Source organism: Mya arenaria, chromosome 17, assembly GCF_026914265.1.
Source record: "Mya arenaria isolate MELC-2E11 chromosome 17, ASM2691426v1".
Lineage (NCBI taxonomy): Eukaryota > Metazoa > Mollusca > Bivalvia > Myida > Myidae > Mya > Mya arenaria.
Window position 1 is genome coordinate 840220 of NC_069138.1, and position 16002 is coordinate 856221.

At 35.6% G+C, this 16002-nt stretch overlaps 1 protein-coding gene across 4 annotated transcripts in view; it reads left to right on the forward strand.

The window, feature by feature from the left end:
- Nucleotides 1-16002, forward strand: part of LOC128224036 (signal transducer and activator of transcription 1-like) — a 44334-nt gene that overhangs the window by 15836 nt on the left and 12496 nt on the right. For all 4 annotated transcript variants that reach the window (XM_052933647.1, XM_052933650.1, XM_052933649.1 and 1 more), the window contains 10 exons: nt 1000-1140; nt 1819-1893; nt 2491-2836; nt 3271-3363; nt 4539-4677; nt 5111-5163; nt 7435-7562; nt 8846-9021; nt 9227-9406; nt 9821-9899. In XM_052933647.1, the coding sequence (XP_052789607.1) occupies nt 1000-1140; nt 1819-1893; nt 2491-2836; nt 3271-3363; nt 4539-4677; nt 5111-5163; nt 7435-7562; nt 8846-9021; nt 9227-9406; nt 9821-9899 (1410 nt within the window). The remainder of the gene's footprint in view (nt 1-999; nt 1141-1818; nt 1894-2490; nt 2837-3270; nt 3364-4538; nt 4678-5110; nt 5164-7434; nt 7563-8845; nt 9022-9226; nt 9407-9820; nt 9900-16002) is intronic.

The following is a 16002-nucleotide window of genomic DNA, read 5'->3' on the forward strand; positions in this document are numbered from 1 at the left end:
CATTGTTCAGAATATGTTAACGGCACCAAGTTCATGGTCAAGGTGACTATGACTGAAAATAGAAAATTGATAGTACTGAATAAATTTAGTTAGGGTTGACATATTGTGACCAAACTTTGCATATAGGATGAGTTTATGAGGACCTTTCATTGGATTGATTGTGGGGCTCCTAGGATCAAGGTCACTGTGACGAAAAAATAAAACCATTTGGTACTGAATAAGTTTAGTTAGGGTTGACATATTGTGACCAAACTTGGTATGTAGGAAGAGCTTATGGAGGATTTCCGTGATTCTAGAGGCCCCAAATGAAATTCCACGGAAATCTCTATTTGGCCTCAAATAAACATTCTCATTCATCAAAGGTTCGTAATGATAAATCTACGCATAGCATCATTGCTCTGGTGTAAGAGAATCCAAGTAAAATAGATAACGATATTTATTGCACATAAAAGTCAAAGCAAAAATTTCCCTTTGAAATAATACCAAATATATTTGAGGTAACCATGTATCAAAATTCAACATTATGGCCAATGTAATTAATTAGCTGCTAAGTGTTATGGGCCATAATTTAATGTTGATCTTTTCCCTATCCTTAGACATGCCTCAGTGATTTCACTCTGCCTATTGGTCAGCACCAATCAAAACTGTAAGAGTCTTATCTTAAAGTTAAAGGCAAAGTTTAAGGAAGGTTTGGCTTGCTGTGCATCTCCTGTTAATTGCACTGGTGTCACTGTAGGGGCCAATTTCCTGTGTATTCGGTTTTTGGCTCAGGGCCATTTAGGGTCAATTTATATAATTAAATTTCAAAAACTGCACAGCAGGATATTCAGATCGGTGATATGATAAGAGGGATCAAGGCAATTAGATTAAGATCAATAAACAGAGGTTGTGTACTGTACACAGATTGGGGGGTCACTTATAGAAGGCTTAAACTAGGTATTTAAGTTCAATTTAAGTTTGTTATTGATTATGGCCCCTTATTGCTTTATGCTGTTTTAGGTGTACCAAAATGGGCCAATTACTCTATGATCTGCACATAAGCCTTGTCCCTGAACTGTGCAAGATGACTGATCAGAACCAGGAAGATGCACAGAATATACAACAGGACATAGTGCAGAATATGGATCATTTCTTTCAAAGGTAAGTTTTTACTGCAGTGTGGAGCAGGTTATCAACGTCTTTTGTTAAGGACTAAACTTTCTGTAAGAAGCCTGTTTATTGAAGGAAAAACATGGAAGTATTGCCTAGGTTTGATATTGCTAAGGTAAGATTGTGTCTAGGTTTGATATTGTCATCGTTTGGCAGATCAAACTTAAAAAAATATTGCCTAGGTTTGGAATTGCATAGAGTTGACTGATAAACCTATTTTGAATTAATAAAAAATGTTGCCTTCATAAAATCTGTTGAACTGTCCCTCTAATGTTTCTTAGACGTTGAAAACAGTCCCAAGATATTTACAATATCTTTTTTGCATGTGCACAGGGGCTTTTCAAGGAATTGAAGTTTAAGGAGGCGTATTATTGGGGCATACCTTTTGACATTTGACCCTCCATCAGAACCGATTTTTTTAATGCTGGCAGGGAACAATTTTTGAGAATATTTTATTACTTTTAAAAAAAAAGTTAACTTTGACGATTCGGGAGGGGAGAGGCGCTGGGTGCACATGGCTGTGCAGGAACTATTATTAGTCTTGTGTAAATATTTGCCGAGTGGCCCTTGGTTACCGTAAAGAACAAAGGAGTGTTTGGACTCCGCCTTTGTTTCATGTAATTACTGCACTTATTACCTATTTATTATTTACTGCTGTCGATATTTCAGAACATTCATAGTCAGCGATCAAACTGCTTCCATCTTGAAGTGTGACAAGAAAACTCTACCACCAATATGCGTAAGGTAATGTCAGTTCATTGTTAAAGACTGTCGTGTTAGGAGTTCTAAAGTTAACTCTGAAATCAGGCTGGAGAGCATTTAATTTCGACTATTGTAAAAGTTATAAAGATTGTTGTTTCCTTGGACATTTGCATAATTTTTGATGATTGAACTCCGAAATCATTCACATTGATTTTCATCACATTCAGATATCTGTATAAAATATTATCTGTCATGATCGATTTATTAGAATAGATATTTACACCCAAGGATTGATATTATTTCAGCCATTTCGAGTCTTTTAAAGGGAAATAAACTTATATAAAATCATTCCCTAATTCGCAGGAGACTAGACAGCTTTTTCTTTTAACTGTAAAATTTCCCAATTTCGGCATTTTCATGACGCAAAATTTCCCAAAATGTCTAGGGTCTTTTTCCCAAATTGAACAGGAAAAGCCCTGGAAGGAATTGCCTTGAAGTGAAGCATTATTCAGCCAATGCATATTATGCTCCGTATTAAAATAAATCGGATTATCAATAATAACGCAGTCATTGTTCTTATCAATCATTTATATACGGACGAACAGACTGGCTTGTATTTTTAGTACATTTATATTTCAGAATTCTCGGCGCAGACTCACATGAACTGCACCATTTGTTTCACCGTAATGTACAGGCATACCTTTTATATGAGGGTGACCTCAACAATTGTTGGGACCATGCTACATGCTCCCTGGATGTGCAAAAAGTCAAAAGATTTGCAAAGAATATGGATAAAAATGAGGAAAACTTTCAGCACATAAATAAGAACAAAGACTGCAGGCAGGCCGTTTTCAAGAATCTAAGCTTAAAGAATGCGACAAAAGAGAAATCGTTTGAACGAAATTCAGGAAAACCTGTACACGAAGAAAAGTACAGATTTGTTTTTGTCACGACAGGTTTAAATGATCCGACATCTCATGTATGGGTAAGTTCCATTTGGTTTGACCACGTAAAATTTAGAGGAGGAGTTCAAACATTGCAGTGACGGAAGTTTTCCTCAACTGATGAACCTTTTGAGTTAATATTTTTGTTGCACTGTATGTAATTTTCTTAAGTACCTATATGTTATTAGAAATTTTGACATTATTTTTTTATGTCTTCGTTTCGTTAGATCAATACATGTGATGGAATTTCATGTTTGTAGTAATTAAGTAATCAATAATTAATTAAATATTTTCTCATTGTTAAAGTGTCACATTATCCATTTCAGCTCCTTAAAATTTCCATAGTGAATGATCATGTATTTATCAGACCACTAAATATAATATGTATTTTTCAGACCACTAATATAATTATCTGTTTATCTGACCATACTATCGTCAATTGTTCAGACCACTCATAATATAATGTATTTTTCAGACTTTATCGCTACCTGTCATTATAACGACAGGGGCGAACCAGGGATGTCTAGCCCAGGCTTCAATCACCTGGGCTTGCTTTGGCACAGATGTGGTGAGTTTGCATAAATATTGCAGATATATTCTCGGGCGGGGATGGGGAAGGTGGAGGTCTGATGTTCTATATATATATATTTCTTTGGGAGAAATAAAGTGTGTATAAAGCATAAGGGTAGTGAAAGATAGATACCTAATTGAAAGTATTGGGGGAGGGAAGTGTTAATTTGAAAGAAATTCCCAAAGGTGAAGCACACTTTAACCGCCTTTCCTAAAGGAAACTTATTATCGGCTATTCCAGTAAAACATATAACTCACTGGGGGGATTATTTTAATAGTATATAGGTTGGTGTCTTTTTTCGCATAATTTAAAAGTGCCTCCCTCCGGGGGTTATATGTTTAAATGGAAAAGCCCTATGTGAATAACAGAAATTCCTTTGTCTGCACCGTCACCCCACTCTATTTAATTAATTTAACAACATACCTTCTTAAAATATATAATCCAGTGCCGGTGGCAAATATAAGGACACTTGCTTAGCACCCAAAATCTTACTGTGATCTTGTTAAGTGATGCAAGAATTTAACATCATAGCGGAACATAAAATGCACAGTGTATTTAACCCTACATGTGCCAACTGTTATAGATTTAATTCCAAAAGTTATTTTTTAATGAATTTTGTTCATCGCGTCACAGTATGTTGTGTCCCAAAAAGCTTCTGTCACATGTAACACCAACAGTATTACGCCTAAACCACTTAGTTGGTATGTTGGTTTTCATGGACTGTTGTGCTTCTGACATTTGTTTCGTATTTCAATTGGATTAACAAGAGTAATGGCCCTTGACTTAGTAACAAATGGTCTGAACACTTTTGTCACATGTAGCACCAGCAATATTGACTTGCACCTTAGAAACTTCATAGATATGTTGACTTGCACTCTTCTCACTTCAATGTTGTTCACCGAGAATTTCTTTCACAGTTCAACTCTATATCTAACCATTTAGCTTTTGTTGTTAGTCAGGTGTTGAATAAGAGTTTGAGAAATACCCCGTATCTATGGATGTTCCAAATGCGATGAGATGCATAAACCTATGCATTAATAACTGTGATCTTTTTAAGCAATGCAACGAACCCAGTGTTACATCAGTATTAAAATGTTGATTGTCACAAAGTTTTTTGTTTTTAGTTTAATAATGATAATAAATATTGAGTTAACAATGTTTTAATTATGCAGTACACACTGCCAATACAAGAAAGAAATGCGTTACCATGGTCTGAGGTCGCTGCAATGTTGAACATGAAGATGGAGAAACTATGCCCAGAACGGTCCCTAAACACTGATAACCTGAGGCACTTGAAACGAAGACTTTTGGGTGAGTATGCTAAAAGAAGATAACAGATGCTGTAATACGGAATACAAGAATCGATTTGCTGAATATCTTTTAAATAAAAAAATGCATGTTTAGCTCGACTTTTTAAAGAATAAGGAGGGCTATACTTCTCGTGGCGCCGTCGGCGTCTGGTTAAAGTTGTATAGCAAGTTGACATTTTTCACTTACAGCTCCAATACCCTTCATTCAATTCATTTCATACTTCACACAGTTGTTGAGCACCATGACACAATAAGGTATCATAACTCCATGTCATACTAAATTCAATTTGTGGCCCCTGAATGACTTATTTGTTGACTTTTGTATTTGAATTACACATATCGTTAATGCATTCGCTTCTAAGACAAAGCGGCATATAGTTGAGCGCGCTGTCCTATGATAGCAATTGCTATACATGTAACATTCTTACTTGCAGGAAATTCAGAGTTGCCAGATAGCAAGCCTATTACACTGAAACGGTTTTGCTTTGTGAGTAAATATAGGATGTTACGTATATTATATTTATGCCCCCTTTTGAAAAAAGTGGGGTATATTGTTTTGCACATGTCGGTCGGTCGGTCGGTCGGTCGGTCGGTCGGTCTGTCTGTCGGTCGGTCGGAATACCAAATGGTTTCCGATCAATAACTTGAGAACGCTTTGACCGAGGGACCTCATACTTGGTATGTGTATTGGTCATCACCAGCAGATGAACCCTATTGATTTTGAGGTCAGTGGGTCAAAGGTCAAGGTCAGTGTGACCTTTACATGAAAAACGGTTTCCGATCAATAACTTGAGAACGCTTTGACCCAGGAACCTCATACTTGGTATGTGTATTGGTCATCACCAGCAGATGAACCCTATTGATTTTGAGGTCAGTGGGTCAAAGGTCAAGGTCAGTGTGACCTTTACATGAAAAACGGTTTCCGATCAATAACTTGAGAACGCTTTGACCCAGGAACCTCATACTTGGTAGGTGTATTGGTCATGACCAGCAGATGAACCCTATTGATTTTGAGGTCAGTGGGTCAAAGGTCAAGGTCAGTGTGACCTTAACATGAAAAACGGTTTCCGATCAATAACTTGAGAACGCTTTGACCCAGGGACCTCATACTAGGTAGGCTTATTGGTCATGACCAGCAGATGAACCCTATTGATTTTGAGGTCAGTGGGTCAAAGGTCAAGGTCAGTGTGACTGTAAGCTGAAAAAAGGTTTTCTGATTGTCCATATTTTATTTTCTTATATAGTAGACAGTAGAAATTTATATGTCACTAAATGCATGAGTTGAAGTATCAGTTTTCAGTGAACATCTAGTTTAATTATGCCCCCCTTCGAAGCAGAGGGGTTATATAATTGCTTTGCACATGTCGGTCGGTCTGTTGGAAGACCAAAGCTTGTCCGAGTGATAACTCAACAATTCCCGGACCTATGGTCATCAAACTTGACATGAAGATTAGGTATGACCAGTAGATGACCTGCCTCATATGCATCCAATGACAAATCAGCTGTCATTTCAGTCCATGCATATTTCATTCAATTGTCCAAATATTTCTGGCAACTTGGCGCTCAGGGGGCATAATGTTTGACAAACATCTCTTGTTATGTAATATATAATATTTCTTGTCACTGTTTTCTGTTGTTTTTTTTTAAAATATCTTGGTAAGCTTGATATGTTCTTAGCTATATCCTCAATTATGTGCATACATGTACTTATTATCTTAAAGGAATCACCTATTATGGATAAACTCAGTGATCTTTGATACATAACCGATTTACAAATAATTCCTTTATCTATATAAAAAAATATGAACCCAATTAAGGAATGAATTGCGGGGTTGATGTCATTATCGGGGTATGAACGCAATTGGGCTGGTCAAAGTGTGTGGAGTCCGAAGGACTTCACGCGTACTTTGACCAGCCCAATGGCGTTCATATCCCCGATAATGACATCAAGCCCGCAATTCATTACTTATATTTACACCAATAATTCATTATTTCATTCAATTATTGTTAAAAACAATACTTAGTTTCATTTAAAACAAAAACTTTCAGTAGCCCTTTCCTACCCATTCTGTAAGTAGAACGACCCGACTGTAACCGGAAGCATTTTTTCAAATGACGTCACAATATCGCGGGGAAAGATCAACCACTTGAAATCACGTTTAAACGTAAAATTCAAACAGTTATGGCAACTATACATTTAAAATTTAAAATATTAACACTTACTAAAATGTTGATTTATATTTTACGGGACCTGCTGACACAATACAAACAATAACAAGATCAATATTTTTCATGTATATTGTTATGCAATGAATTGCGATCCAAACATATCCGAAGATGTTGCGTTCATCGATTGATGAACGCAATTGCCGAAAGGCAGTTCATTGAAGGAATGGAAGTTGAGGTGTAAATATTAGTCTTTGAATTAGGGCTACGCTGGTTGTCATTTAACCATTCAATGGACCAATGAAGGGATAATATTTCACCAATTAATAATAGCACATGGTTGTATCCTCAAATGGAATACGTTGATCATTTTTCGGGGGCCATATTCAATAAGCAACTTAGATTGAACTTAAATTTAAGGTTAGAAAGTGTTTTGATTGGCCTGTATATTGAGCAGACCAACAAGTTAAATGGAATCACTGAGGCGTGTCTAAGGATAAGGATAAGATCAATATTGAATACTGGCCCAGATGTAGCCAGGCTCAAAGTTGTTTGAGAAATACCTTTAATCTACGGATGATGTTTTCTTCAGGAAAAGCTTGAAAAATCCTCCAAGTCTTTGGATGAAACAGACGATTTGCTTACTTTTTCCTTTTGGAAATGGTTTATTGGCTGCTATAATCTGATTGAAAGATACCTTATAAAGTACTGGAGGGAAGGGTGAGTAAACGTATTTAATGACATTTTTAACCAGTTTGATTTGAACGTATTTCACAACACTGTACCATTATGTGAATGAAAGTATAAATGGATTGTCTTGTCGTTCGATTTAATCTTATCTGGAGGACTGCACACAGGTCTATGTATGGAAAAAAACAACATTTAATTGACACTAACATCTATTTTGAGAATCTGTAGACTCTTTGATATAATACATCGCTTTTAGATATATTAAATTTTTAATTTGTAGTATTTGTTTAAACAGTAAATGAAAAATGCAACGCGAAGCGCTCAAAATATTTTGAATATTTTTTTCATTGGGGTATTGTATAAACAGTTAAAGAAATAACAATGCGAAACACTAAATTCGATGTAATTTTCATTGATGGTATTTGTTTAAACAATGATGATAAGAGCAACGCGAAGCACTATCATATTTGAAATATTTCTTTAATTGGTGGTATTTTGTTTAAACAGTGAATAAAAAAGCATCGCGAAGCGCTATATTCGATATGATTTTCATTGGTGGTATTTGTTTAAAACAGTCCATGATAAAATCCAAGCAAAGCAAAATATTATTTGAAATATTTTTTCATTGGTGATTTTATTTAAACTGTGAATAAAAAAGCAACGCGAAGCGCTATATGTCATATGATTTTCATTGGTGGTACATGCATTTGTTCAACCAGTCCATGATAAAAGCAACGCGAAGACTATATTTGAAATATTCGTTTTCATTAGTAGAATTTGTTTAAACAGTGAATAGAAAAGCACGCGAAGCGCTATATTCGATATATGGTTTTCATTGGTGGTATTTGTTTAAAACCGTCCATGATTAAATCGAAGCGAAGCAATATATTATTTGAAATATTATTTCATTGGTGTTTTTGTTTAAACTGTGAATAAAAAAGCAACGCGAAGCACTTAATTCGATATAATTTTCATTGGTGGTACATGCATTTGTTTAAACAGTCCATGATAAAAGCAACGCGAAGCACTATATATGAAATATTCGTTTTCATTAGTGGAATTTGTTTAAACAGTGAATAGAAAAGCAACGCGAAGCACTATATTCGATATATGGTTTTCATTGGTGGTATTTGTTAAACAGTCAATGAAACAATCAGCCCGAAACACTATATTCGAAATGATTGATGTTATTCGTTAAAAGGGGTGCTATATAGGAGACACCAGATAGATGCAACTATCAAGTATAATATATATTGTTCCCCTTTAAACAATCAATGAAAAAGGCAACACGCGAAGTAGATTTGAAATTTCAGACTTATCGAGGGTTTCATCAGCAAGGAAGATGCTAGGGAGAAACTCCGCACAGCAAGGCCCAAAGATGGCATGTTCATATTGAGATTCTCGGACACCAATTTGATTGACAGCCAAGGAATCAGAAGCATCTTTGCTTTCCTTACAGCCTGTGTGATGGTTGTTAAAACAAACCCGGGTATGATTTGATTTGTTTGACTGTTTTGCCGTAAATTAAGTTTTATTGTATTGTCATTTGAAAATGAAATCCTTATTAAACAAAATGTTTTGTCTACTTATGACCAAAACCAGATTTGTCCTGGCTACTAGCTACTAGTACTGTCCCTGCAGTTGCCACTTATTTAGAATTGTGATATGTTGTTGTTGCAATTTCATGACCGTAGATGGACAAAAGATGAGGAATATCGCCGACAGTATGGATGTGGCAAACCAGAAGGTTTTGGAAAAGAATTCTTTGGCCAAAGTGTTGCTCTGTACAAAAGGGAAAGACCAATCAAGTGTATACAAGGTTCTTTATCCGGGCAGACCATGGGACCAGACATTCAAGAAACATGTTACAGAAGGTAGGACTTGGTACTTTATGTTTTGGTTAACAGTTTTGAAAATTTGAATATTTATCCAAGAATGTCAGACAATTGGTTTTTAACCCCTTTTTATGATCACGTTGCTTGAATTCATTGTAAAACCGCTAAGCAAAAGAAATTCATTCTGGGCGAATAATGAGTCAAAAATCTCGCCAAAGGCTCGCTTTTTTCAACCATTTTTTTATCAAAATTGATGGCAAATCATTTAAGAATGAATCGTAAATGTCAGTATTACAGTAGTTCAAAATCAACAATATATATAGTATGGTCATTATGGTAAGAAATTCAGCCAGTCTATATTTGGAGACTGTTTTTTCTTTTTTAGCAAATAAATGTTGACTTTTAACATGTTACAAAACAAATACAAGTATTTGTCTTTTTATTCACGTGTAGATAGTTCTGAAAGCAATGACGCTATTGGGTACGTCAAGCCCATGCAAGCGTGGATGATCGACTTGGAACAGACACTTTAGTAAGAAATTTATATTTTAATATCCGTGCTCTCTTTCAAATATATATTAATATGCTTTGATTTAAATACAGTTGAACCATAATGTATCCTGTGCTAGGCCTAAAAAATACATTTGGTTCTGGTTACCCGACTCTACCTGCGAAATTGGCGCCAACCCTACCGTTTGTATAGTAGGTTTGAATTATTATTATTTTTGCTTTTCAATATGCAGTTTAACTTTAAAACCTTGAATGCTTTATACAAATGATTACTTAAACACCATTCTTCAATGATGAAAATGACATTCTTATAGATATAAAGCCCAATAAAAAAAATAAAAAGCCTTCCTACCCTACCTATTTTTGAAAAGGATGTAACCCTTTTAGGCCTTATAGTGTTATTTTTTATGTCCAATAAAGCCCATATAAACGGTGATTTAAGAATGTATCCTTCACGTTTTACCAAATAAATTGTAACTATATAGACCATGTAATATAGGGCAAATCATTGTTTTACCCTGTTTAAACATGTAATGTAATTATCTAGTCCATAGCACGGAGCAAGTTCATTGTCTAACCGTGTTTGATCATGTAAATAATGTAATTATCTAGTCCATAACACGGAGAAAGTTTATTGCCTTACCATGTTTGATCATGAAATGTAATTATCTAGTCCATAGCACGGAGCAATTTCATTGTCTTACCCTGTTTGATCATGAAATGTAATTATCTAGTCCATAACACGGAGAAAGTTTATTGTCTTACCCTGTTTGATCATGTAATGTAATTATCTAGTCCATAGCACTGAGAAAGTTTATTGTCTTACCCTGTTTTATCATGTAATGTAATTATCTAGTCCATAGCACGGAGCAATTTCATTGTCTTACCCTGTTTGATCATGTAATGTAATTATCTAGTCCATAGCACGGAGCAATTTCATTGCCTTACCCTGTTTGATCATGTAATGTAATTATCTAGTCCATAGCACTGAGCAATTTCATTGTCTTACCCTGTTTGATCATGTAATGTAATTATCTAGTCCATAGCACGGAGCAATTTTATTGCCTTAACCTGTTTGATCATGTAATGTAATTATCTAGTCCATAGCACGGAGCAATTTCATTGTCTTACCCTGTTTGATCATGAAATGTAATTATCTAGTCCATAGCACTGAGCAAGTTTATTGCCTTACCCTGTTTGATCATGTAATGTAATTATCTAGTCCATAACACGGAGAAAGTTTATTGCCTTACCCTGTTTGATCATGTAATGTAATTATCTAGTCCATAGCACGGAGCAATTTCATTGTCTTACCCTGTTTGATCATGTAATGTAATTATCTAGTCCACAGCACTGAGCAAGTTCATTGTCTTACCCTGTTTGATCATGTAATGTAATTATCTAGTCCATAGCACTGAGCAAGTTTATTGTCTTACCCTGTTTGATCATGTAATGTAATTATCTAGTCCATAGCACGGAGCAAGTTTATTGTCTTACCCTGTTTGATCATGTAATGTAATTATCTAGTCCATAGCACGGAGCAAGTTTATTGTCTTACCCTGTTTGATCATGTAATGTAATTATCTAGTCCATAGCACTGAGCAAGTTTATTGTCTTACCCTGTTTGATCATGTAATGTAATTATCTAGTCCATAGCACTGAGCAATTTCATTGTCTTACCCTGTTTGATCATGTAATGTAATTATCTAGTCCACAGCACTGAGCAATTTCATTGTCTAACCCTGTTTGATCATGTAATGTAATTATCTAGTCCATAGCACGGAGCAATTTCATTGTCTTACCCTGTTTGATCATGTAATGTAATTATCTAGTCCATAGCACGGAGCAAGTTTATTGCCTTACCCTGTTTGATCATGTAATGTAATTATCTAGTCCATAGCACTGAGCAAGTTCATTGTCTTACCCTGTTTGATCATGTAATGTAATTATCTAGTCCATAGCACTGAGCAAGTTTATTGTCTTACCCTGTTTGATCATGTAATGTAATTATCTAGTCCACAGCACTGAGCAATTTCATTGTCTTACCCTGTTTGATCATGTAATGTAATTATCTAGTCCATAGCACTGAGCAATTTCATTGTCTTACCCTGTTTGATCATGTAATGTAATTATCTAGTCCATAGCACTGAGCAAGTTCATTGTCTTACCCTGTTTGATCATGTAATGTAATTATCTAGTCCATAGCACGGAGCAATTTCATTGTCTTACCCTGTTTGATCATGTAATGTAATTATCTAGTCCATAGCACTGAGCAATTTCATTGTCTTACCCTGTTTGATCATGTAATGTAATTATCTAGTCCATAGCACGGCGCAATTTCATTGTCTTACCCTGTTTGATCATGTAATGTAATTATCTAGTCCATAGCACGGAGCAAGTTCATTGTCTTACCCTGTTTGATCATGTAATGTAATTATCTAGTCCATAGCACGGAGCAATTTTATTGCCTTAACCTGTTTGATCATGTGTAATTATCTAGTCCATAGCACGGAGCAAGTTCATTGTCTTACCCTGTTTGATCATGTAATGTAATTATCTAGTCCACAGCACTGAGCAATTTCATTGTCTTACCCTGTTTGATCATGTAATGTAATTATCTAGTCCATAGCACGGAGCAAGTTCATTGTCTTACCCTGTTTGATCATGTAATGTAATTATCTAGTCCATAGCACTGAGCAATTTCATTGTCTTACCCTGTTTGATCATGTAATGTAATTATCTAGTCCATAGCACGGAGCAATTTCATTGTCTTACCCTGTTTGATCATGTAATGTAATTATCTAGTCCATAGCACGGAGCAAGTTCATTGTCTTACCCTGTTTGATCATGTAATGTAATTATCTAGTCCATAGCACGGAGCAATTTCATTGTCTTACCCTGTTTGATCATGTAATGTAATTATCTAGTCCATAGCACGGAGCAAGTTCATTGTCTTACCCTGTTTGATCATGTAATGTAATTATCTAGTCCATAGCACGGAGCAATTTTATTGCCTTAACCTGTTTGATCATGTGTAATTATCTAGTCCATAGCACGGAGCAAGTTCATTGTCTTACCCTGTTTGATCATGTAATGTAATTATCTAGTCCATAGCACTGAGCAATTTCATTGTCTTACCCTGTTTGATCATGTAATGTAATTATCTAGTCCATAGCACGGAGCAATTTTATTGCCTTAACCTGTTTGATCATGTGTAATTATCTAGTCCATAGCACGGAGCAAGTTCATTGTCTTACCCTGTTTGATCATGTAATGTAATTATCTAGTCCACAGCACTGAGCAAGTTCATTGTCTTACCCTGTTTGATCATGTAATGTAATTATCTAGTCCATAGCACTGAGCAAGTTTATTGTCTTACCCTGTTTGATCATGTAATGTAATTATCTAGTCCATAGCACGGAGCAATTTCATTGTCTTACCCTGTTTGATCATGTAATGTAATTATCTAGTCCATAGCACGGAGCAATTTCATTGTCTTACCCTGTTTGATCATGTAATGTAATTATCTAGTCCATAGCACTGAGCAATTTCATTGTCTTACCCTGTTTGATCATGTAATGTAATTATCTAGTCCATAGCACTGAGCAAGTTTATTGTCTTACCCTGTTTGATCATGTAATGTAATTATCTAGTCCATAGCACGGAGCAATTTCATTGTCTTACCCTGTTTGATCATGTAATGTAATTATCTAGTCCATAGCACGGAGCAAGTTCATTGTCTTACCCTGTTTGATCATGTAATGTAATTATCTAGTCCATAGCACTGAGCAAGTTTATTGTCTTACCCTGTTTGATCATGTAATGTAATTATCTAGTCCATAGCACGGAGCAATTTTATTGCCTTACCCTGTTTGATCATGTAATGTAATTATCTAGTCCATAGCACGGAGCAATTTCATTGTCTTACCCTGTTTGATCATGAAATGTAATTATCTAGTCCATAGCACGGAGCAATTTCATTGTCTTACCCTGTTTGATCATGTAATGTAATTATCTAGTCCATAGCACTGAGCAAGTTCATTGTCTTACCCTGTTTGATCATGTAATGTAATTATCTAGTCCATAGCACGGAGCAATTTTATTGCCTTAACCTGTTTGATCATGTGTAATTATCTAGTCCATAGCACGGAGCAAGTTCATTGTCTTACCCTGTTTGATCATGTAATGTAATTATCTAGTCCACAGCACTGAGCAAGTTCATTGTCTTACCCTGTTTGATCATGTAATGTAATTATCTAGTCCATAGCACTGAGCAATTTCATTGTCTTACCCTGTTTGATCATGTAATGTAATTATCTAGTCCATAGCACTGAGCAATTTCATTGTCTTACCCTGTTTGATCATGTAATGTAATTATCTAGTCCATAGCACGGAGCAAGTTCATTGCCTTACCCTGTTTGATCATGAAATGTAATTATCTAGTCCATAGCACGGAGAAAGTTTATTGCCTTACCCTGTTTGATCATGTAATGTAATTATCTAGTCCATAGCACGGAGCAAGTTCATTGCCTTACCCTGTTTGATCATGTAATGTAATTATCTAGTCCATAGCACGGAGAAAGTTTATTGCCTTACCCTGTTTGATCATGAAATGTAATTATCTAGTCCATAGCACGGAGCAATTTCATTGTCTTACCCTGTTTGATCATGTAATGTAATTATCTAGTCCATAGCACTGAGCAATTTCATTGTCTTACCCTGTTTGATCATGTAATGTAATTATCTAGTCCATAGCACTGAGCAAGTTTATTGCCTTACCCTGTTTGATCATGTAATGTAATTATCTAGTCCATAGCACGGAGCAAGTTTATTGTCTTACCCTGTTTGATCATGTAATGTAATTATCTAGTCCATAGCACTGAGCAAGTTTATTGTCTTACCCTGTTTGATCATGTAATGTAATTATCTAGTCCATAGCACTGAGCAATTTCATTGTCTTACCCTGTTTGATCATGTAATGTAATTATCTAGTCCACAGCACTGAGCAATTTCATTGTCTTACCCTGTTTGATCATGTAATGTAATTATCTAGTCCATAGCACGGAGCAATTTCATTGTCTTACCCTGTTTGATCATGTAATGTAATTATCTAGTCCATAGCACGGAGCAAGTATATTGCCTTACCCTGTTTGATCATGTAATGTAATTATCTAGTCCATAGCACTGAGCAAGTTCATTGTCTTACCCTGTTTGATCATGTAATGTAATTATCTAGTCCATAGCACTGAGCAAGTTTATTGTCTTACCCTGTTTGATCATGTAATGTAATTATCTAGTCCACAGCACTGAGCAAGTTCATTGTCTTACCCTGTTTGATCATGTAATGTAATTATCTAGTCCATAGCACTGAGCAATTTCATTGTCTTACCCTGTTTGATCATGTAATGTAATTATCTAGTCCATAGCACTGAGCAAGTTCATTGTCTTACCCTGTTTGATCATGTAATGTAATTATCTAGTCCATAGCACGGAGCAATTTCATTGTCTTACCCTGTTTGATCATGTAATGTAATTATCTAGTCCATAGCACTGAGCAATTTCATTGTCTTACCCTGTTTGATCATGTAATGTAATTATCTAGTCCATAGCACGGAGCAATTTCATTGTCTTACCCTGTTTGATCATGTAATGTAATTATCTAGTCCATAGCACGGAGCAAGTTCATTGTCTTACCCTGTTTGATCATGTAATGTAATTATCTAGTCCATAGCACGGAGCAATTTTATTGCCTTAACCTGTTTGATCATGTGTAATTATCTAGTCCATAGCACGGAGCAAGTTCATTGTCTTACCCTGTTTGATCATGTAATGTAATTATCTAGTCCACAGCACTGAGCAAGTTCATTGTCTTACCCTGTTTGATCATGTAATGTAATTATCTAGTCCATAGCACTGAGCAATTTCATTGTCTTACCCTGTTTGATCATGTAATGTAATTATCTAGTCCATAGCACGGAGCAATTTCATTGTCTTACCCTGTTTGATCATGTAATGTAATTATCTAGTCCATAGCACGGAGCAAGTTCATTGCCTTACCCTGTTTGATCATGAAATGTAATTATCTAGTCCATAGCACGGAGAAAGTTTATTGCCTTACCCTGTTT